The 23,570-nt window shown below is 38.4% G+C and overlaps 2 protein-coding genes across 3 annotated transcripts; both read right to left on the reverse strand.

Annotated features, from left to right (window-relative positions):
* Window positions 1-7,229: 7,229 nt before the first annotated feature.
* Window positions 7,230-15,248, reverse strand: LOC121370663 (tripartite motif-containing protein 45-like). 2 transcript variants are annotated; one of them, XM_041496061.1, is made up of 3 exons: window positions 14,359-15,248; window positions 13,605-13,872; window positions 7,230-10,343 (listed from the first exon to the last, which is right to left on the reverse strand). In XM_041496061.1, the coding sequence occupies exons 1-2, from the start codon at window positions 14,972-14,974 to the stop codon at window positions 13,769-13,771; spliced, it is 720 nt and encodes a 239-aa protein (XP_041351995.1). In that variant the 5' UTR covers window positions 14,975-15,248; the 3' UTR covers window positions 7,230-10,343; window positions 13,605-13,768. The 2 variants fall into 2 exon arrangements, with proteins under 2 accessions (XP_041351995.1, XP_041351988.1); XM_041496054.1 differs by lacking the exon at window positions 14,359-15,248 and having other exon boundaries at window positions 13,605-13,756.
* A 3,141-nt stretch (window positions 15,249-18,389) lies between these two features.
* On the reverse strand, window positions 18,390-19,612 carry LOC121383765. Its single transcript, XM_041517551.1, has 2 exons — window positions 19,009-19,612; window positions 18,390-18,522 (listed from the first exon to the last, which is right to left on the reverse strand). Exons 1-2 carry the CDS (start codon window positions 19,610-19,612, stop codon window positions 18,419-18,421), a joined length of 708 nt encoding a protein of 235 aa, XP_041373485.1. The 3' UTR covers window positions 18,390-18,418.
* Between the last annotated feature and the right edge of the window lie 3,958 nt (window positions 19,613-23,570).

Genomic DNA, 23,570 nt, shown 5'->3' on the forward strand with positions numbered 1-23,570 from the left:
CAGTTTAAATGTATGTAATGTAATAATGTTGGCCAGTTGGACAATGGGACATGAACCTTCAGGTTTGGTTGTCCGATAATGATTTTCATTTCATTTCAACTTATATCCAATTAAGGTTCAAGCACGCTGTCCTGGGCACACACGTCAGCTATCTGGGCTGTCTGTCTAGGGCAGTGTGTTAGTTGTTAGTTGTTAGTGAGAGAGAAGAGGGTGTAGTGGCCTTACACCTACCTATTGAGCCCTTAAGAACTCGCTCTGGGTTGGAGCCGGTACCGGTCTGCCAACCCTGTACCTACTAGCCTGTAGTCCGATGGCTTAACCACTGCGCCACAGAGGCCGGTTCCAAGAATGGGTGCTGTCGTCCAGGTCAGGTCAGGTCAGAGTGTTTAACGTGCACATTCAGAACAAGTTGTTGTAGCGCACGCCTGTCCTGGGCACAGGTACCGGCCCTGGCCGGCTCCTCCGTCCAGGAAAGGAAAGGGGTGGGGTGGGCTGGAGGAGGGTATGGTGGAATGGAATTTGGAATGTCCCGTAGGATTATGCCAAAGAGAATGGGTGCAATTTAGTAAGCCGAGAGTAACTCGTTAATTGGACCTAGCTGGAGTTGATGGGTCTCCCTAGATTCCCGTAGGGGCTGCCAACGTCAAAAACCATAACCATAACCATTGTGTTTAACGTGCACATTCAGAGCAAGTTGTTTTAGCGCACACCTATCCTGGACTCCTCCGTCCAGGACAGAAAAGGCGTGTGTTGGGGGGGGGGGGGAGGGGGGGGGGGGTCGCCTGCGCTGGCAGGTGCAAGGGAGCACCAACAGCCCAACCGTGATCGGTAGCAGGCGGAGGGTGGTATGGTGCTATGGAATTTGAAATGTCCCGTAGGATTAAGCCAAAGAGAATGGGTGTGCATTTTTGATGAAGGAAATGTAGCGCAATTTTGAACGGTCTGCCGAAAGATAAAGATAGGGAGCTACGTATAGTTTTAAAAATTTAGTAAGCCGAGAGTAGCTCGTTAATTGGACCTAGCTGGTGTTGACGTGTCTCCCTAGGTTGCCCGTAGGGGCTGCTGACGTCATTTTTCATTTCATTTCAACTTATTTTTCGTGCTTATATCCAATTAAGTTTCAAGCACGCTGTCCTGGGCACACACCTCAGCTATATGGGCTGTCTGTCCAGAACAGTGGATTAGTTGGTTAATGGTTAGTGAGAGAGAAGAGGGTGTAGTGGCCTTACACCTACCTATTGAGCCCATAAGAACTCGCTCTGAGTTGAAGCCAGTATTTGGCTGCGAACTCTGTACCTACTAGCCGTAATCCGATGGCTTAACCACTGCGCCACCGAGACCGGTGCTGACGCCCATTGACGTCGGCCTTTTATACTTTTTGAAAAGTACCACGTGACGTCATAACAGCCAGTCAGAAATTACGTTACAGTAGGAAGAGATCTACCTTTACAAAATAAATAATTATTAATAATTACGTTATGCACACGATTGCTCAATAAATAAAGTAATTGCTTTTTGGTCCAGCTTCCGTTTTTAATTTACAGTTTGTAAATGCACAGTCTAAGTCCTAAGAAACTTCAATTTTATAAATACGTCAGTTTAGCCCATAGCAAAACGCATTACCAACTTGAAATAATTAATTCTGGAAATATAAAACATAAAACATAAAACTAACATTTCTTAATTGCTTTTTTAGTCTAAAACTAGCGTAAAACAATTTCACAGAAAAAAGCTTTTAGAATATTTATAAAAAAGATATTATTGACAAGGCACAGAAACAAGCTATTGTGCATGCAAATACATTGGGAATTCAAGCTAATAATGAAAACACTCTAATGTGCACAAACATGGACTATCACTACACAATTGCTTTTTTCGTCTAAGTTCAATATAAAATACTTTTAATGAAAACGCCTTTGGGGATATTATAAAAACGACATTATTTACTAAGCACAAAAACACGCTATGGTGCACTGCAAATGCATTGGGAATTCAAGCTAATAATACAGACAAATTCTAATGTGCATAAACATGGGACTATCACTACACAATTGTTGTTTTTTTGTCTAATTTCAATATAAAATAGATTTAATGAAACAAATTAAGGTAATTATAAAAACAGTATTTTAATACTGTTGTTTACAAACATTGTGTACCGATATATCTGACCTTAGCGACCAGTATGTGTAAACAGGTTCTCAGCGTACAAGGATATAGTTCCCAAAAGCACTAATATTACAGTAATCAGTTTTACAGTTATTATCTCACTTAATTAATAAAACGATTTACAATAACGTACAAACAATATTAGGATGCGTTTAACTAAGAAAATAGCTAATCGATCGTACACGTTTTGGAGGAAAATAAACTTTACTGAAGGGCAAGGTCAATCCCGGCAGCCGTGTTAAAATAATAGATCAAACGGAAATTTATCCCAGGTTTATTTATGGGCTCATGGGGTGGTTTTAGTGTGTAAGTGCACACACTTTGTAATTGAGGAAATATTGGCATCAGTAATATTAATGTCAGCGTTGTGTCATAGCTTTTATTACATAGCTATGCAATCTTACTATAGTGATAAAGACATTTCCAAACCGTGTGATAAATGTATTTTGTATGGCAAATATGTGCGATCTGGACCGGAACTTTTACATGGGGAATTCCCTGTTTTTAATCTTTACTGGTGTTAGTGCCTTTTTCTGACGTCATATATGATTTACAAATTACGTCAGATCATATAAATTTTAACATTACACAAGACTGACTGCCGCAGAGTAGGCCTACGATTCTTAACGTTACGTAAATCCGTGAAAGGAGTAAATTAATCATAGATTTAAGAAAGTGTTGTGACTTTACATTAAAACCCGTTTTGGTAAAGCACAAAATAAGGTATGTAATAAATACAGAACTTCACATACATTTGTACGTTGTTTTCGCTTCCTATTTATTGCACTCGTTTATTTTACATCAGAATATACCACTCAACCGCTACGCGATCAAGTGGTCAGAGCCGTAGCTGGGATTTTTTGTTTGGGGTGGGGTGGGGGGCAACTGAGTAGTTAATAGTCTAAAACGTTTTCTTTAAGTTTCTATAATAATTTCCTAACTGCTCCCCCCCCCCCCCCCCCCCTTGCCCCCATGCTAGCTACGGTCCTAGTGGTATATAGTCTTGAGCAAAATAATCTCGTGCAATAAATAGGAAACGAAAACAACGTATGTGAAGTTCTGTATATTTATATGCACATCAATCTGGAAATTAAATAAAGTCGAAAACCGCAAGGCAAAAAACAAGGACTTACATTAAATTAACGCATTTAGCAATCGTAATGTACTAACACCCCATAAATAAATTACAGCAACTATTTACAACCATAGTTTCATACACTATGAACATCTTATTATGAAATACAACTAAATGTAGCTCGCAAACGATCACTAATAACAATAGTTACGCAATTTCGTTTTTGTCTCTACAAACGACACTACTAAGAAGTTAATTAAACAATAACTATAATACATGGCATAGTTCCAGACATTACACAATACAAGGAAATATGCAAATAATTACTACTAAATGTAAAAATAAATATCTGTTTTGTCCAATATTAAAATATGTTTTCAATCAATTCAATCAATATAGATTACCAGGGGTAGAACGTTAGAACAAAATCCAATGGTCTGAAGGCTAGTAGCCTAGATAGGCTTTAATGATGAAACATAATATCAGAATCCACAGCCCCCGATTATTAATGGAACCACGTGACTGACAGATGTGTCATACTTGTTGCCATGTGGAGAAGATAAGAATGTACAGCATATTTATTACTTCCTTTCTTGATCAAGAAATGAAGTAAAAATAAAATTAAAACTGGAAAATGTGGACTAGCGTTATTTATCATATAACCCCCTCCACTAATTTTGTGCGAGAGGAGACATATTTCTACCCCTGATTATCTTGTTGGATATACTGTTACCACAGAATGTTTTGCTAATACACATACATATATTATACATATAGATATACCATACAATGAAACGTTTATTATTACAACGGGTCAATCCATCTCAAATCAAGACATATTTAGGGTGTTCCACGCACTTCGACCTCAGATTCACTTGAAATTTGTTGCAAATATTCCGCAGTCATCCACACGAGTAATCCAATATTTTGGCTCTGTATTCCAAGTACGTTATGAGAAAATAGTCATTTTGCTAAATGTAGCTTTAAAAATGGCCACCATCATTTCTATGCCATAATTGAAGTCCCATTGTCTTAGGAAATAATGCATATACATACATGACATTTTGTATGAGCACTAAGCAGATTATGAAGTTCTGATATATATATATATATATATATATATATATATATATATATATATATATATATATATATATATATATATATAAAATGATAGAAGAGTGGTAGTGTTCAGTAAATATTTAAAATATCATTGTATGTAACAAGAAGCCATTTTTGAGACACTATCCATAGAAAAGCCCTTCTTGGGGAAATTTATTTTATTTTTAATCATGCCTGGTTTTAGCATTTGCTAAGCATTCACAAGTGCATAACAATGTGCTATTTCCACAATGATAATGCATGTTTTTATTATTAAAACTGCTACCATTTTAAATGCTGTTTGGCTATCTGTTCTAATTACGGATTTATGATAACTATTATATTAACCACTATTTTCCGTATGTGCTAAGGGGCAAGAGAGATAACTCGTGACTTCATTTAACTTTGCATTATTACGCCCAGACCGGCCTCGGTGGCGTCGTGGCAGGCCATCGGTCTACAGGCTGGTAGGTACTGGGTTCGGATCCCAGTCGAGGCATGGGATTTTTAATCCAGATACCGACTCCAAACCCTGAGTGAGTGCTCCGCAAGGCTCAATGGGTAGGTGTGAACCACTTACACCGACCAGTGATCCATAACTGGTTGAACAAAGGCCATGGTTTGTGCTATCCTGCCTGTGGGAAGCGCAAATAAAAGATCCCTTGCTGCTAATCGGAAGAGTAGCCCATGTAGTGGCGACAGCGGGTTTCCTCTCAAAATCTGTGTGGTCCTTAACCATATGTCTGACGTCATATAACCGTAAATAAAATGTGTTGAGTGCGTCGTTAATTAAAACATTTCTTTCTATTACGCCCAATAATGTTTACACAAACAATATCGTCTCGGTATGTATTATGACGCGGTATGTATTTTGGCGAGCTATCTTTAAATAGCTATTGTGCGTCATCAAAGAAAAGCTATGACGTTAAATGCAAAAGTTTTGTTAACGGAAGAATTTTTTATTGATAAAAATAAAGAAATGTTTACAATTTGCCAGTTTGCGTTAAGTATAAACAAATTAAAAATGCCATGTAACTGAAAGTACTATTTTCCGTATGGCACTTTTTTAACATACATAAACATCCCTGTATCTCCAAATTTTCACAATAAATTTTAATAACCTGCAGCACGAGATATTGTCGTCTGCTACGAATGAAATAATCACAAGGTAATTATACCTCCCCTATTTTCTATGGACGTCCGAATGAGTCCCCTGTCCTTATTTTATATGCACTGCATACGATTATATTCGGTCAGGATTAAACGACGTTCAAGTGCATATTACATCTTAAAATAATATCTATTCAACATGAAATGTGTAGTGGACATTGTTTTTAATATTAGTAATAATTATCAACATACAAAACACCTACAAATGTTGTCAAATTTACCCAACCCTATCAATGTACAAATAGTGACTATGTTTGCACTGGACTATACGGTTTACATGTTTACATGACGATAGGGTTAAAAATTATTTTAATGGTGTCATTTTTGACGTGTATAGAATATAGAATTTATGGACCACCACACAACGTTTCCAGTTGTTTGGAGTTATTTCTCTTGGATATTGGTCATTCAGAAGTTATGTTGATGTACCGCTTCAAAATATATACCGCATCCAAAAGGTTACACTCTTACAGTATACACAAGTAAACCTAAATTAAACCTAAAAATCGAACTATATATTGAAATTACTGTTAATATTTTAATGCTATATATACATTAGGTTATGTCTCTCAATATTAACACGAAAAACATCGTTATTTTTACACTATGCGAGATAGTTGCGTATCTGCGCTAAAACCCATACGGCGAGGACACTATAAACGTATTCAAGTATTAAAAAAATATATAATTAGTTAAATTATGCGACTAACATTAATTCTAAAAGTGTTTTTCCGATTATAAAAATATGAATCGGACAGGGGTGTAGGCTGGGTGGGGGGGGGGGGGGGGGGGTGGTTCGGACGACCCCCTTCCCGCTGAAGCAAATTGTCCGCTTTCAGAACTAAAACATATAGGTTTATACATATGGAGTTTCTGGTAGTGCAAAAACAAAATAGAAAAAGGGTCCACTTGTTCATATTCGAACCCTCCCCAGGTCTAGATCACGCTACGCCCCTGAATCGAAAAACCATGTGCACATGAGTCATATTGTGTAACTTCTCAAAAGACGTATTTTACATTGTAAGAGACGGAAAATATCACAAGGGCATTTCCGCTCTCGCTCTATAAATATAATAATTTAGTCACTCATGTCGTAAACATCGTCATGGATACAAATGTAACATTCTGTTTATTACCGTATAATTATTCTGCTAAATTAGTAAATATAAAGTCAAGTCAATGTTTACAAACTACCAACCTTTCTTTACCGGTGGAGTAATTTTTATTTATTGTAGATGTCTTTAAAACCTGACCACAACCCGTTTTAAGGTGATGTCATATATCCGCCCACAAGTAAATAGTACATGGGTATCAACACACACACACACACACACACACACACACACACACACACTGAACATTCTCCAATACGGATCTTAACCCCCCCCCCCACCCCCACCCCCGGAATTCCCTCAAAACCGAACATATTTCACTGTCCCATACTTTACACAGCTTTTATTACTGAAATTAACCCCTGAAAGCCGGAAACCCGTCTACTCAGAATACCGAACGTATTACTAGGTCCCGATGTGTTTATTTAGTACAAATTTTACCTGTGAAATCCGAACGATCAAACACGTTTCCCGGCATCGGAATCATTTTCACCGGCCTCGGTGGTGTCGTGGTTAAGCCATCGGATATAAGGCTGGTAGGTACAGAGTTCGCATCCCGGTACCGGCTCCCACCCAGAGCGAATTTTAACGACTCAATGGGTAGACGTAAGACCACTACACCCTCTTTTATCTCACTAACCACTAACTGAGGTATGTGCCCAAGACAGCGTGCTTGAACCTTAATTGGATATAAGCACAAAAATAAGTTGAAAGGAAAATGAATGATCAAACACGTTGAAAGAATGTCGCCTGTCTCGACCATACCAATCAGTTGTGATAGTCGCGACCTTTACTGACAATGTCTGATGATATGTTCATGTTCGGTGTATCATGTCCGTGTTGTGTTTGGGGGTCCGTCGAACAATGCGCTAATTAGTCTGTTACCTGGATTTCGGTTGACCCATTTGGCAGTTTTTGACTGGTAGTCTTAGAAGAAACCCCATTAGCAGCAAAGTATCTTTTATATGCACTTTCCCTCAGATAGAACAGCACACATATCACGGCCTTTGATATACCAGTCGTAGTGCACTGGCTGGGACGGACTACTCAATCAATGACTGCAGTAAATTTGTTCAATATCACATGAGAGGTACAGTGTCTTCGTAAAACAACTTGTTGGGTACGCCTGCGATTTTAATAACAACTTAAGAATGCGTTAAACTTTGTATTTGATCGATATTAGCAAGCGCAGTGAACCCAATGCAGAGTATATGACCTTAAATGTACCAAACATAACTGGATCATATATTGTAAATTTTTATATAGGCCCGTAGGAATTATATCTGGAGTAAGGGACATAACCTCTAGTTGGGGGATCACAGCCTCCATAGTAGGGGATGCACAAGACATTTTTACCTATGTTGATATAGAGTAGGAAAAAATAAACCCGTACATTTTTTCCTCGTGTGTGTGGGGGGTGGGGGTGGGCGGGGGTCATAGTCGCCTGCCAACACCCACACACCGGGCCGATTATAGGTCAACATTACAATGAAATAAAGTTAAAACCAGACCAAAAATGTTTTGCCAAGTTGTAGGCAAATATCAGAAGACATTACGTATGTTTTCATTTCTAATAAAGACTATTTAAATTTTATAACTGTTGATCAAAATCCTGGATTAAAATAGCGTTTTGAGTAAACGTAAAACGACCAAGAGTTACCTCTCTTAAATAGTGATGTAGTTCGTATGATGTTCTCTGTAATAGTGGTGTAGTTCGTACGATGTTCTCTTGAATAGTGATGTAGTTCGTACGGTTTTCTCTTGAATAGTGATGTAGTTCGTACGATGTTCTCTTGAATAGTGATGTAGTTCGTACGATGTTCTCTTGAATAGTGATGTAGTTCGTACGATTTTCTCTTGAATAGTGGTGTAGTTCGTACGATGTTCTCTTGAATAGTGTTGTAGTTCGTACGATGTTCTCTTGAATAGTGTTGTAGTTCGTACGATGTTCTCTTGAATAGTGATGTAGTTCGTACGATTTTCTCTTGAATAGTGGTGTAGTTCGTACGATGTTCTCTTGAATAGTGTTGTAGTTCGTACGATGTTCTCCTGAATAGTGGTGTAGTTCGTACGATGTTCTCTTGAATAGTGATGTAGTTCGTATGATGTTCTCTTGAATAGTGGTGTAGTTCGTACGATGTTCTCTGATGTAGTTCGTACGATGTTCTCTTGAATAGTGGTGTAGTTCGTACGATGTTCTCTTGAATAGTGTTGTAGTTCGTACGATATTCTCTTGAATAGTGGTGTACTTCGTACGATGTTCTCTGATGTAGTTCGTACGATGTTCTCTTGAATAGTGATATAGTTCGTACGATGTTCTCTTGAATAGTGATGTAGTTCATACGATGTTCTCTTGAATAGTGGTGTAGTTCGTACGATGTTCTCTTCAAAAGTGATGTAGTTCGTACGATGTTCTCTTGAATAGTGATGTAGTTCGTATTTTGTTCTCTTGAATAGTGGTGTAGTTCGTATGATGTTCTCTTGAATAGTGGTGTAGTTCGTATGATGTATAATCATTACAATGACGATTTCCATCATCACCATCATAATAATGACGGTTTCCATCATCACCATCATAATCATTATAATGACGACTTCCATCATCACCATCATAATCATTATAAGGACGATTTCTACCATCACCACCATAATCATTATTATGACGATTTCCATCATCACCATCTTAATCATTATAATGGCGATTTCCATCATAACCATCATAACGCTTTCCATCATCACCATCATAATCCTTATACTTACGATTTTCACAATCGCCATCATAATCATTATACTGATGATTTCCACCATCGCCATCATAATCAATATCCTGACGATTTCCATCATTACCAGCATAATTCCACCATTGCCATCATAATCATTATACTGACGATTTCTATCATTACCAGCATAATCATTATACTGACGATTTCCACAATCGCCATCATAATCATTATAATGACGATTTCCATCATCACTAGTATAATCATTACAATGACGAGTTCCATCATCACCAGCATAATCATTATAATGACGACTTCCATCATCACCATTATAGTCATTATAATGACGATTTCCATCATCACCATCATAATCATTATAAGGACGATTTCTACCATCACCATCATAATCATTATAATGACGATTTCCATCATCACCATCATAACGCTTTCCATCATCACCATCATAATCCTTATACTGACGATTTCCACAATCGCCATCATAATCATTATATTGATGATTTCCACCATCGCCATCATAATCAATATCCTGACGATTTCCATCATTACCAGCATAATTCCACCATTGCCATCATATTCATTATGCTGACGATTTCCATCACCACAATCATAATCATTATAATGACGATTTCCATCATCACCATCATAATCATTATAATGACGCTTTCCATCATCACCATCATAATCATTATAATGAAGATTTCCATCATAATCATTATAATGATGATTACCATCCAAAATCTCAATTATCATCATCAATATAATTAGATCTCCGCTGTCTGGCAGACCGAGGTTTCAGTCGTCCTTGTGGATACTGGTTGGCAGGGGTTCTTCCACTAGGTTTCTTCCTCTGAGACATCACAGTACTAGATGCTGGTTTCATCTCTGAACGCAAAGCATTCAGACTAATCACTTCATCATCAACGTCTATCGACGTATACGGCAGACTTGGATATCCATATGACGGCTTCCAGGGATCAGCTGAAAAATAACCATATACATACACGTCTTTAACAGCTGTTGTGGAACCCTACAGTAATAACAATAATTTATTAAAGTACACAGATATAAATGGAATGGAGCAATTTCCTTTCTAAACGCCATGCCAACTCGTAATACATTCACATATTGATAATGTCAAATGAAATAAATGTATGTTGTCATTATCATAGTGACTGCACTAAATATGCATAGTTTTTAAATATTAACGACAATGAGCAACTGCCGTTGATGGAAATACTATACTAGTAACATATTAAAAATTAGTTTATTTAAACTAGTGCAAAGAAATTTGATTGAAGAGAGGAAACACTAGGTAACTTACATTAAAACATTAAACTTCTTCAAAATATACAGCTGATTAAAACAAATCCAATGCATGAAAACACCGAGTCATCAAACGCAGATATAGGCGAGCGTTTATCGAGCCCGGCTGCTTTGGTTTTAGTCATGTGTGTGTGTGTGTGTGTGTCTGTGTGTGTGTGTGTGTGTGTGTGTGTGTGTGTGTGTGTGTTTGTTTGAATATATGAGAGAGAGAGAGAGAGAGAGAGAGAGAGAGAGAGAGAGAGAGAGAGAGAGAGAGAGAGAGAGAGAGAGAGAGATTTTCAAGGAGAGAGACAGAGAGAGAGCTACACATATACAAACACATATAAAAAAGGCACTAGTTATTTTATAGACGTCTGGTGACCTAACAGAACATTGAATTGCTTATCATATCTGGTTCTTGTGCCCTCCTCTTTTCAGATATATTTTGCTTTATTTTTGCTCTATAATAGTGTAAAAGTGTGTAAATATAAAAGTCCCCCCCCCCCCCCCCCCCAACCACTCTTTGGCACCTTCCTACGCCACTGATCAATATTAACAAGAAAAACATCGTTATTTTTACACTACGCAAGATCGTTGCTTATCTGCGCTAAAACCCATACCGCGAGGATACTATAAACATATTCAAGTATTAAAATATACATAATTAGTTAAATTATGCGACTAACATTAATTATAAGCATTAACAACCGTTTTTCCGATTATAAAAATATGAATAGGACAGGGTGGGTGGGGGGGGGGTGGGGGGGGTCGGGGTAGATGTCTTTATAACCTGATCACAACCTGTTTTAAAGTGACGTCATATTTATCTGCCCACAAGTACGTGTATCAACTGCTGTAAATGGACACACACACACACACACTCTGAACATTCTACAATACGGACCTTAATAAACCCCGGAATTCCCTCAAAACCGAACTTATTTCACGGCCACGTACTTTACGCAGCTTTTAGTACTGAAATTAACCCCTAAAAACTGGAAACCCGTCTACTAAGAATACGAAACCTATTACCCGGTCCCGATGTGTTTATTTAGTATAAATTTTACCTCTGAAAACCGAACGATCAAACACGTTTTCCCGGCATCGGAATCAGTTTCACTGGCCTCAGTGGTGTCGTGGTTAAGCCATCGGACATAAGGCTGGTAGGTACAGGGTTCGCAGCCCGGTACCGGCTCCCACCAAGAGCGAGTTTTAACGACTCAGTGGGTAGTTGTAAGACCACTACACCCTCTTTTCTCTCACTAACCACTAACCCATTAGCTGGGGTGTGTGCCCAAGACAGCGTGCTTGAACCTTATTTGGATATATGCACGAAAATAAGTTGAAATGAAAATGACTGTTCAAACACGTTGAAAGAGTGTCGCCTGTCTCGACCATACCAATCAGTTGTGATAGTCGCGACCTTTACTGACAATAACAGATGATATGCGCATATTCGGTGTATCATGTCCGTGTTGTGTTCGGGGTTCCGTCGAACAATATGCTAATTAGTCTGTTACCTGGAGTTTGGTTATCCCATTTGGCAATTTGTGACTTGTAGTCTCAGAACAAACCCCACTAGCAGCAAAGTATCTTTTATATGCACATTCCCATAGATAGAACAGCACATATATCACGGCAAGATATACTAGTCGTAGAGCACTGGTTGGGACGAACTACTCAATGAATGCAGCAAATTTGTTCAATATCACATGAGAGGTACAGTGCCTTCGCAAAACAACTTGTTGGGTGCGCCTGCGATTTTAATAACATCTTAAGAATGCGTTAAGCTTTGTATTTGACCGATAAAAGCAAGCGCAGTGAACCCAATTCAGAGTATACCAAACATAACTGGATCATATATTGTAAATTTTTATATAGGCCCGTAGGAACTATATCTGGAGTAAGGGACATAACCTCTAGTTGGGGATCACAGCCTCCATAGTCGAGGAGGCACACAACATTTTTACCTATGTTGATATAGAGTAGGACCCCCCCCCCCATAAATTGTTTCCTCGTGTGTGTGTGTGGGGGGGGGGGGTTGGGGGGTGGGCGTGGGTCATAGTCAGCCTGCCCCCAGCCACACCGTTTTGCCAAGTTGTAGTCAAATATCAGGAGAAGACATTACGTATGTTTTCATTTCTAATAAAGACTATTTCAATTTTATAAATGTTGATCAAAATCCTGGATTAAAATAGCGTTTTGGGTAAAGGTAAAACGACCAAGAGTTACCTCTCTTGAATAGTGGTGTAGTTCGTATGATGTTCTCTTGAATAGTGACGTAGTTCGTATGATGTTCTCTTGAATAGAGGATGTAGATCGTATGATGTTCTCTTGAATAGTGACGTACATGGTATGGCTCGACTGTGTGACTATGGCATCGCTAACGTGAAAGCAACAGTAGGAACAGCCCTTTGAATCACTTGTTAATGGGGATACGAAGTGTACAGTAAAATAGATTTAAACCGCACAGATCACAGTTCATAATAGTCTTACAGTTTATGCCTTTATTATTTATTCACTCTTTAATTTGAAAAAAAACCCCCCCCCCCCCCCCCTTCAATCGATCAGTTCATTCACCCACCCATCTAACACTTATCCGAAACCACAATCAACACCATCATAATAATTATAATGATGATCACCATCTTAATCACAATCATCACCATCATAATCATTATTATGACGATCACCATCCATAATCACAATGGTCACCAGCATAATCACAATGATCGCCATCATGATCATTATGACGATTTCCATCATCGCCATCATAATGATTTCCATCATCATCATCATCTTAGTGACGATTTCCAGAACCGACATCATAATGATTATACTGACGATTATTACCATATTTATTTTCAAAATCACGATCATAATCATACTGACGATTTTTATCATCACCATCACAATCATTATACTGATTATACTCACTGAAATCATCCACCTCATCATAACAATTATCTTCTTGCTGTGTTGTAGACCTTTGTGCAAATATCGGTGGTCCTTGTTGATACTGGTTGGCAGGGGTTCTTGGACTAGATGCTGATCTCCTCTCTGAACACACAGTATGCGGATTAGTCACTCCTAGTTGTGCTTTATAAGGATCTGAATCTTGAGGCATGTAAACTCATTGGTGTTGCAACTGCGGACTGGGTTAATTGGATACTGGGGTATCCATATGACGGCTTCCAGGAATCAGCTGAAAAATAACCATATACATACACGTCTTTAACAGCTGATGTGGAACCCTTCAGTAATAACAATAATTTATTAAAGGACACACATATACATGGAATGAAGCAATTTCCTTTCTAAACGCCATGCCAACTTGTAATACATTCACATATTGATAATGTCAAATGAAATAAATGTATGTTGTCATTATCATAGTGACTGCACTAAATATGTATAGCTTTTAAATATTAACCACAATGAGTAACTACTATACTAGCAATATATTAAAAATTAGTTTATTTAAACTAGTGCAAAGAAAGTTTGATTGAAGAGAGGAAAAACTAGATAACTTACATTAAAACATTAAACTTCTTTAAAACATACAGCTGATTAAAATAAAGTGAGAGAGCTACACATATACAAACACATTTCAAATAAAAGGCACTAGTTATTTTATAGATGTCTGGTGATCTAACGGAACATTGAATTGCTTATCATATCTGGTTCTTACCTTCGTGTATGGAGATCTGTCCAATGCTCTTCTCTAGATTCTCATAAGCGTCTGTATCCAGCAAGACATCGTGCACCTGCAAGTCAAGCACTTTTAAGTCTTCCATGAGTGATTTACCTTTGTTCTCCAATGATTTGGCCATCTCAATAAATTCCACGTCTCGGGCAAATGACAGCGCCTGCTGACAATACAAGACGTGCTCTGCTTTGAGCTCTTCTGACTTATCAACCAGCGCGATTTGTTCTTCTCTCTTGGCCTTTTGCTTTGCTACATTGTCCTCAACCAAACTTTTCAGTTTCGTTGAACTTTGTTTAACCTTTACTACAAGTTTACTGGAATGTTCATCAATGCCCTGCATCAGCACCTCGTGCATTTTATCTAGCTTAGTATTCTGCTCTTGAAGCTTGCTCTTGTATTCTGTATGTGATTCTGATACTTTCTTCAGAGCTTCTAATGAGGAATTGATTTGTTTTTTGCTTGCATCACAGAATTCTCCAAGGTCACAAATATCGTGTTCTTTGTGAGACACGAGGGCACAAGTAGTGCACATTCCTTTCTCACACGCCTTACTCTTGCAGTATACGTCAATATTCTTGTCACCATGAACTGGACACATGCTGTTTGTTTTTAGAAACTTTCGTGGTGTGTCAACTAATTCTGTTAAAGAAACTGGCTTGTGTTGCTGTTGAAACCTTGCGTGTCATTTGTCGCAGGTCTCACATAGGTATCTCTCACACTCAAGACACCGGACAGTGGCCTTGTTGTTTTCAGGACACTGGCAACACAACACATCGCCGAGCTTTTTCTTAAAACCGATGTATTCCAGCATATGCATCAGCATATTGTTTTGCTGAAATGAGGATTTGATGGAACCTTGGACCGGCCAAATCTTTCGGCACTTGAGACATTGCACTCCTTGTGCAGCCGCACCCCATATGTTTTTCTAGACAGTCGCAACAAAAGGTATGGAAGCAGGGAAGAGTTCTGGGAGTTCTAACCCCGTCGTCAAATTCATCCAGACAGATTTCACACGTGGCGAATTCCTCTCGTATTTCAAGAATAGGTACGACGATGTTTTCTGCCATGATGAATATAGTTTTATATTTCAAGTCTTTGTTATCTGTCTACCTATAAGTTGTCTGCACCGATGGCCTAAACACTAGGACTATGGAGAGCTACATATACTGTTGATTTCAAACTATGATAGAATGTTTGCTCCTCTGATGACGTTAATAGTGTCGTGATCTCTGAGAGATATGGAATAGAACCATTTGGAATGGTTCGTGAGGCACTGCACCACTTTGTTATACTTCTTTCTGAAATATTGTAAATAAAAAGTCGTTATTAAATAGTGGTTGTATAATACCTTTAATCTTCTGTGATGGCTTATTATTGAGCAAGGATATCAAACCTCAAATCTAGCCTCACTATATCAATTTACTAATGCAAAATACTAACACAACTACAGTCTTAATATCAACCCATGTTTTATCGCTATCAACGTTTCTTGTCAGCCGTCTTCATACTATTTACAAATCGTTATATATATAAATATACAGTTGAACTAATCTCATACTAGTTTTGGGCTGCATTCCTTTATAAATTTGTAGTAACAGACTTCGACCCCCCAATAAAAATAAAAACACCCCGGGCCCCCCTCCGAAAAGAAAAGAAAAACAAAAAACAAACACACAAAAAAAGAAACAACAACAACCAACAACACGACAATTATCCAACCCGTCGCGCGATATCGCAGTGATTTATTGTCATTGTATTTTGTAACACCTTTGGCGACAATTATAGTTAAAGGATATTTATTAATGACATAATGTGGTAAAAAAAATTAAAGTTAATAAAATGCAGGCTTTAATGTTAAGGTTTCACTGCACAGTTCACGTCCGGGTGAGAGTTCATTCATCATGATCAATTATAGTTCCTAATTGTGACATATGTTGTGGTTCACATATTCACTTCTAGGATTTGGGGAAGAATTAAAACAATGTGTATGTTTAATAGTAAGCATTCTGTATTTTTGCCCATGTTATTTTGTAATATTGTGCATTGACGTTTTGGGACATGGGTGTATAGCGGTAGAGACAGCCGGAGTGAATCGGTTAATGAACCACCTGTTCGGACCGGTACTAAAGTCAGATGCGATAATATTGCAAAAAACTGAGACGCAAATTTGGAGTGAAAATAAATGCTTACTTAATGTATGTTCCCAATGGTGTATGTTGTCAGTGCCCAACAAGAACCCGTTCTGTTGGCAATTATCATTTGAAGTTGGGCAATGTAACATGGATTTCAATGTCAGATGACATCTGTGTTGTGAAACCCCTGTCTCGACCATACCAATCAGTTGTGATAGTCGCGACCTTTACTGACAATAACAGATGATATGCGCATATTCGGTGTATCATGTCCGTGTTGTGTTCGGGGTTCCGTCGAACAATATGCTAATTAGTCTGTTACCTGGAGTTTGGTTATCCCATTTGGCAATTTGTGACTTGTAGTCTCAGAACAACCCCACTAGCAGCAAAGTATCTTTTATATGCACATTCCCATAGATAGAACAGCACATATATCACGGCAAGATATACTAGTCGTAGAGCACTGGTTGGGACGAACTACTCAATGAATGCAGCAAATTTGTTCAATATCACATGAGAGGTACAGTGCCTTCGCAAAACAACTTGTTGGGTGCGCCTGCGATTTTAATAACATCTTAAGAATGCGTTAAGCTTTGTATTTGACCGATAAAAGCAAGCGCAGTGAACCCAATTCAGAGTATACCAAACATAACTGGATCATATATTGTAAATTTTTATATAGGCCCGTAGGAACTATATCTGGAGTAAGGGACATAACCTCTAGTTGGGGATCACAGCCTCCATAGTCGAGGAGGCACACAACATTTTTTACCTATGTTGATATAGAGTAGGACCCCCCCCCCCATAAATTGTTTCCCTCGTGTGTGTGTGTGGGGGTGGGGGGGGGGGGTTGGGGGGTGGGCGTGGGTCATAGTCAGCCTGCCCCCAGCCACACCGTTTTGCCAAGTTGTAGTCAAATATCAGGAGAAAACATTACGTATGTTTTCATTTCTAATAAAGACTATTTCAATTTTATAAATGTTGATCAAAATCCTGGATTAAAATAGCGTTTTGGGTAAAGGTAAAACGACCAAGAGTTACCTCTCTTGAATAGTGGTGTAGTTCGTATGATGTTCTCTTGAATATGTGACGTAGTTCGTATGATGTTCTCTTGAATAGAGGATGTAGATCGTATGATGTTCTCTTGAATAGTGACGTACATGGTATGGCTCGACTGTGTGACTATGGCATCGCTAACGTGAAAGCAACAGTAGGAACAGCCCTTTGAATCACTTGTTAATGGGGATACGAAGTGTACAGTAAAATAGATTTAAACCGCACAGATCACAGTTCATAATAGTCTTACAGTTTATGCCTTTATTATTTATTCACTCTTTAATTTGAAAAAAATACCCCCCCCCCCCCTTCAATCGATCAGTTCATTCACCCACCCATCTAAACACTTATCCGAAACCACAATCAACACCATCATAATAATTATAATGATGATCACCATCTTAATCACAATCATCACCATCATAATCATTATTATGACGATCACCATCCATAATCACAATGGTCACCAGCATAATCACAATGATCGCCATCATGATCATTATGACGATTTCCATCATCGCCATCATAATGATTTCCATCATCATCATCATCTTAGTGACGATTTCCAGAACCGACATCATAATGATTATACTGACGATCATTACCATATTTATTTTCAAAATCACGATCATAATCATACTGACGATTTTTATCATTACCATCACAATCATTATACTGATTATACTCACTGAAATCATCCACCTCATCATAACAATTATCTTCTTGCTGTGTTGTAGACCTTTGTGCAAATATCGGTGGTCCTTGTTGATACTGGTTGGCAGGGGTTCTTGGGACTAGATGCTGATCTCCTCTCTGAACACACAGTATGCGGATTAGTCACTCCTAGTTGTGCTTTATAAGGATCTGAATCTTGAGGCATGTAAACTCATTGGTGTTGCAACTGCGGACTGGGTTAATTGGATACTGGGGTATCCATATGACGGCTTCCAGGAATCAGCTGAAAAATAACCATATACATACACGTCTTTAACAGCTGATGTGGAACCCTTCAGTAATAACAATAATTTATTAAAGGACACACATATACATGGAATGAAGCAATTTCCTTTCTAAACGCCATGCCAACTTGTAATACATTCACATATTGATAATGTCAAATGAAATAAATGTATGTTGTCATTATCATAGTGACTGCACTAAATATGTATAGCTTTTAAATATTAACCACAATGAGTAACTACTATACTAGCAATATATTAAAAATTAGTTTATTTAAACTAGTGCAAAGAAAGTTTGATTGAAGAGAGGAAAAACTAGATAACTTACATTAAAACATTAAACTTCTTTAAAACATACAGCTGATTAAAATAAAGTGAGAGAGCTACACATATACAAACACATTTCAAATAAAAGGCACTAGTTATTTTATAGATGTCTGGTGATCTAACGGAACATTGAATTGCTTATCATATCTGGTTCTTACCTTCGTGTATGGAGATCTGTCCAATGCTCTTCTCTAGATTCTCATAAGCGTCTGTATCCAGCAAGACATCGTGCACCTGCAAGTCAAGCACTTTTAAGTCTTCCATGAGTGATTTACCTTTGTTCTCCAATGATTTGGCCATCTCAATAAATTCCACGTCTCGGGCAAATGACAGCGCCTGCTGACAATACAAGACGTGCTCTGCTTTGAGCTCTTCTGACTTATCAACCAGCGCGATTTGTTCTTCTCTCTTGGCCTTTTGCTTTGCTACATTGTCCTCAACCAAACTTTTCAGTTTCGTTGAACTTTGTTTAACCTTTACTACAAGTTTACTGGAATGTTCATCAATGCCCTGCATCAGCACCTCGTGCATTTTATCTAGCTTAGTATTCTGCTCTTGAAGCTTGCTCTTGTATTCTGTATGTGATTCTGATACTTTCTTCAGAGCTTCTAATGAGGAATTGATTTGTTTTTTTGCTTGCATCACAGAATTCTCCAAGGTCACAAATATCGTGTTCTTTGTGAGACACGAGGGCACAAGTAGTGCACATTCCTTTCTCACACGCCTTACTCTTGCAGTATACGTCAATATTCTTGTCACCATGAACTGGACACATGCTGTTTGTTTTTAGAAACTTTCGTGGTGTGTCAACTAATTCTGTTAAAGAAACTGGCTTGTGTTGCTGTTGAAACCTTGCGTGTCATTTGTCGCAGGTCTCACATAGGTATCTCTCACACTCAAGACACCGGACAGTGGCCTTGTTGTTTTCAGGACACTGGCAACACAACACATCGCCGAGCTTTTTCTTAAAACCGATGTATTCCAGCATATGCATCAGCATATTGTTTTGCTGAAATGAGGATTTGATGGAACCTTGGACCGGCCAAATCTTTCGGCACTTGAGACATTGCACTCCTTGTGCAGCCGCACCCCATATGTTTTCTAGACAGTCGCAACAAAAGGTATGGAAGCAGGGAAGAGTTCTGGGAGTTCTAACCCCGTCGTCAAATTCATCCAGACAGATTTCACACGTGGCGAATTCCTCTCGTATTTCAAGAATAGGTACGACGATGTTTTCTGCCATGATGAATATAGTTTTATATTTCAAGTCTTTGTTATCTGTCTACCTATAAGTTGTCTGCACCGATGGCCTAAACACTAGGACTATGGAGAGCTACATATACTGTTGATTTCAAACTATGATAGAATGTTTGCTCCTCTGATGACGTTAATAGTGTCGTGATCTCTGAGAGATATGGAATAGAACCATTTGGAATGGTTCGTGAGGCACTGCACCACTTTGTTATACTTCTTTCTGAAATATTGTAAATAAAAAGTCGTTATTAAATAGTGGTTGTATAATACCTTTAATCTTCTGTGATGGCTTATTATTGAGCAAGGATATCAAACCTCAAATCTAGCCTCACTATATCAATTTACTAATGCAAAATACTAACACAACTACAGTCTTAATATCAACCCATGTTTTATCGCTATCAACGTTTCTTGTCAGCCGTCTTCATACTATTTACAAATCGTTATATATATAAATATACAGTTGAACTAATCTCATACTAGTTTTGGGCTGCATTCCTTTATAAATTTGTAGTAACAGACTTCGACCCCCCAATAAAAATAAAAACACCCCGGGCCCCCCTCCGAAAAGAAAAGAAAAACAAAAAACAAACACACAAAAAAAGAAACAACAACAACCAACAACACGACAATTATCCAACCCGTCGCGATATCGCAGTGATTTATTGTCATTGTATTTTGTAACACCTTTGGCGACAATTATAGTTAAAGGATATTTATTAATGACATAATGTGGTAAAAAAAATTAAAGTTAATAAAATGCAGGCTTTAATGTTAAGGTTTCACTGCACAGTTCACGTCCGGGTGAGAGTTCATTCATCATGATCAATTATAGTTCCTAATTGTGACATATGTTGTGGTTCACATATTCACTTCTAGGATTTGGGGAAGAATTAAAACAATGTGTATGTTTAATAGTAAGCATTCTGTATTTTGCCCATGTTATTTTGTAATATTGTGCATTGACGTTTTGGGACATGGGTGTATAGCGGTAGAGACAGCCGGAGTGAATCGGTTAATGAACCACCTGTTCGGACCGGTACTAAAGTCAGATGCGATAATATTGCAAAAAACTGAGACGCAAATTTGGAGTGAAAATAAATGCTTACTTAATGTATGTTCCCAATGGTGTATGTTGTCAGTGCCAACAAGAACCCGTTCTGTTGGCAATTATCATTTGAAGTTGGGCAATGTAACATGGATTTCAATGTCAGATGACATCTGTGTTGTGAAACCTAAACCTGATAGACCGAGTACCCCATTATGCCGTAATCAACAACTGCATATAGGGTGCAACCCACCATTTAAACCTCGATGCAATTCAGTACAAATATTGCCTCAGAACAAATTCCGTGAAACTAGCATGATATCACTATCACAAGGAATAAATATCTTTTGGTAAGAGACATGAACCAAAAAGAAATAATAATGATAATAATAATAATAATAATATAAATATTTAAATAAATTTTTTAAATAAATGCATAAATAAATAAAAATAAATCATATAGGTTGACAACAAAATATTTGAGTTATCTACCCACACGTCCCTCAATACATAACCCGGAAGTCCATGATTTAGTGTGAGGCAACCCAAAAGTTGATAAGGGACCGAGTTAAATAAAATTATGATTGCATGGGAACGAGTCAAGTCTTTCGTGGGTGCCCTCGACTAAATCTGTATACTGAACACGTCCGTGTCATCTACAGAGAGTGGTCATATTAACACAGAAAGGAAAGGAATATTTGTCTTACGACACTTCAGCATGTTTTAATCTACGCCTTAGTCCAACATATCATTTCGACTGTTGATCGATAGGGATAGAGAGGAAACCCGTTGTCTCTACATGGGCTCCTCCTACCGAATGAAACATCTCTTAGATGCACTTTCCAGGCATGGCAGTACATACGACGGCCTTGTCAGTGGTGGAATACTGACTGGAATGGGAAACAACCCGAGACCAATCGCACCTCAGGCGAGCGCTCTACCAGTGGGCTACACCCAGCCCATGTTAACCTATTTACCGCTAGTGGCGTGACCCACCTCTATATAATATATTACAGTAGGCTTGTGTCTAGGTCGTAGAAATGGTGTTCGTCTTTGCAATTACAACCGGCTTCGGTGACGTCGTGGTTATGCCATCGGTCTACAGGCTGGTAGGTAGTGGGTTCGGATCCCAGTCGAGGCATACGATTTTTAATCCAGATACCGACTCCAAACCCTGAGTGAGTGCTCCGCAAGGCTCAGTGGGTAGGTGTAAACCACTTGCACCGACCAGTGATCTATAACTGGTTCAACAAAGGCCATGGTTTGTGCTATCCTGCCTGTGGGAAGCGCAAATAAAATATCCCTTGCTGTCTGTCGTAAAAGAGTAGCATATGTGGCGACAGCGGATTTCCTCTAAACAAAACCAGTGTCAGAATGGCCATATGTTTGACGTCCAATAGCCGATGATAAGATAAAAAATCAATGTGTTCTAGTGGCGTCATTAAATACAACAAACTTTACTTTGTAATTACAACCAAAGTCAATCGTACTACAAGAACGAAACGTTTGTTATTGTCAAAACTCTAGGTTACCTTATTTCCAGGCCAAATTAAGACGAAGACGGTCGAGTTATCTGAAGACGCCCTCTATATGTCGATAGTATATTTGTTGAAAACAAAGTGAAAGTAGGGCACCGATTAAAGAAAGAAAGAAAGAAATGTTTTATTTAACGACGCACTCAACACATTTTATTTACGGTTATATGGCGTCAGACATATGGTTAAGGACCACACATATTTTGAGAGGAAACCCGCTGTCGCCACTTCATGGGCTACTCTTTCCGATTAGCAGCAAGGGATCTTTTATTTGCGCTTCCCACAGGCAGGATAGCACAAACCATGGCCTTTGTAGAACCAGTTATGGATCACTGGTCGGTGCAGGGGGACGCGTCCCCACAAAAGTTTTCAAGTGCCCTCAAAATGTTCAAGTGCTCTTTTTGTTTGTATAAAAATTGTTTTGCACATTAAGCATTTTTAGCTGCATGAAGTCAAATTGTGCGTGTATGCGCTAGCTTGCAGATGTGAGTTTCGGTTACCGAGTCTCAATGGGGTTCACCACATCAGGGCCGTACCCTGACCAAAATCCATGGGGGGGGGGGGGGGGGGGCACTAAATTTTATAAATAATTTTTAACATACTATAAAGATTAAATATTTCTATGCTATTACTGGAGATATATAAAAAAAAAAAGGACAAGATTCTCAGGAGGGGCAGCTGCCCCCCCCCCCCCCCCCCCGGAGGGTACGGCCCTGCACATTGTCTAACGCGAGTAATGAGCGCCATAAAGTTGCGTGATCAAAGTTGCATAATGATAGCCTAATAGTGTTTTATTTGAAATTGGATAGATTTTCAAAATTACTAATGAACAATATGCTCTGTAATTTTTATGTATATATATATACCCTACCTAGACAGGTGT

Source organism: Gigantopelta aegis, chromosome 1, assembly GCF_016097555.1.
Source record: "Gigantopelta aegis isolate Gae_Host chromosome 1, Gae_host_genome, whole genome shotgun sequence".
Lineage (NCBI taxonomy): Eukaryota > Metazoa > Mollusca > Gastropoda > Neomphalida > Peltospiridae > Gigantopelta > Gigantopelta aegis.

What these genes read in the sequence shown, in the direction of transcription:
- LOC121370663 (XM_041496054.1), bottom strand. Translation starts at nt 9,477, where the DNA reads ATGCTGGTAATGATGGAAATCGTCAGGATATTGATTATGATGGCGATG.
- LOC121383765 (XM_041517551.1), bottom strand. Translation starts at nt 19,612, where the DNA reads ATGGTGACAAGAATATTGACGTATACTGCAAGAGTAAGGCGTGTGAGA. An exon ending in ACAGATCTCCATACACGAAG is followed by an intron (nt 18,523 to 19,008) that starts GTAAGAACCAGA and finishes GTTATTTTTCAG; the next exon opens with CTGATTCCTGGAAGCCGTCA.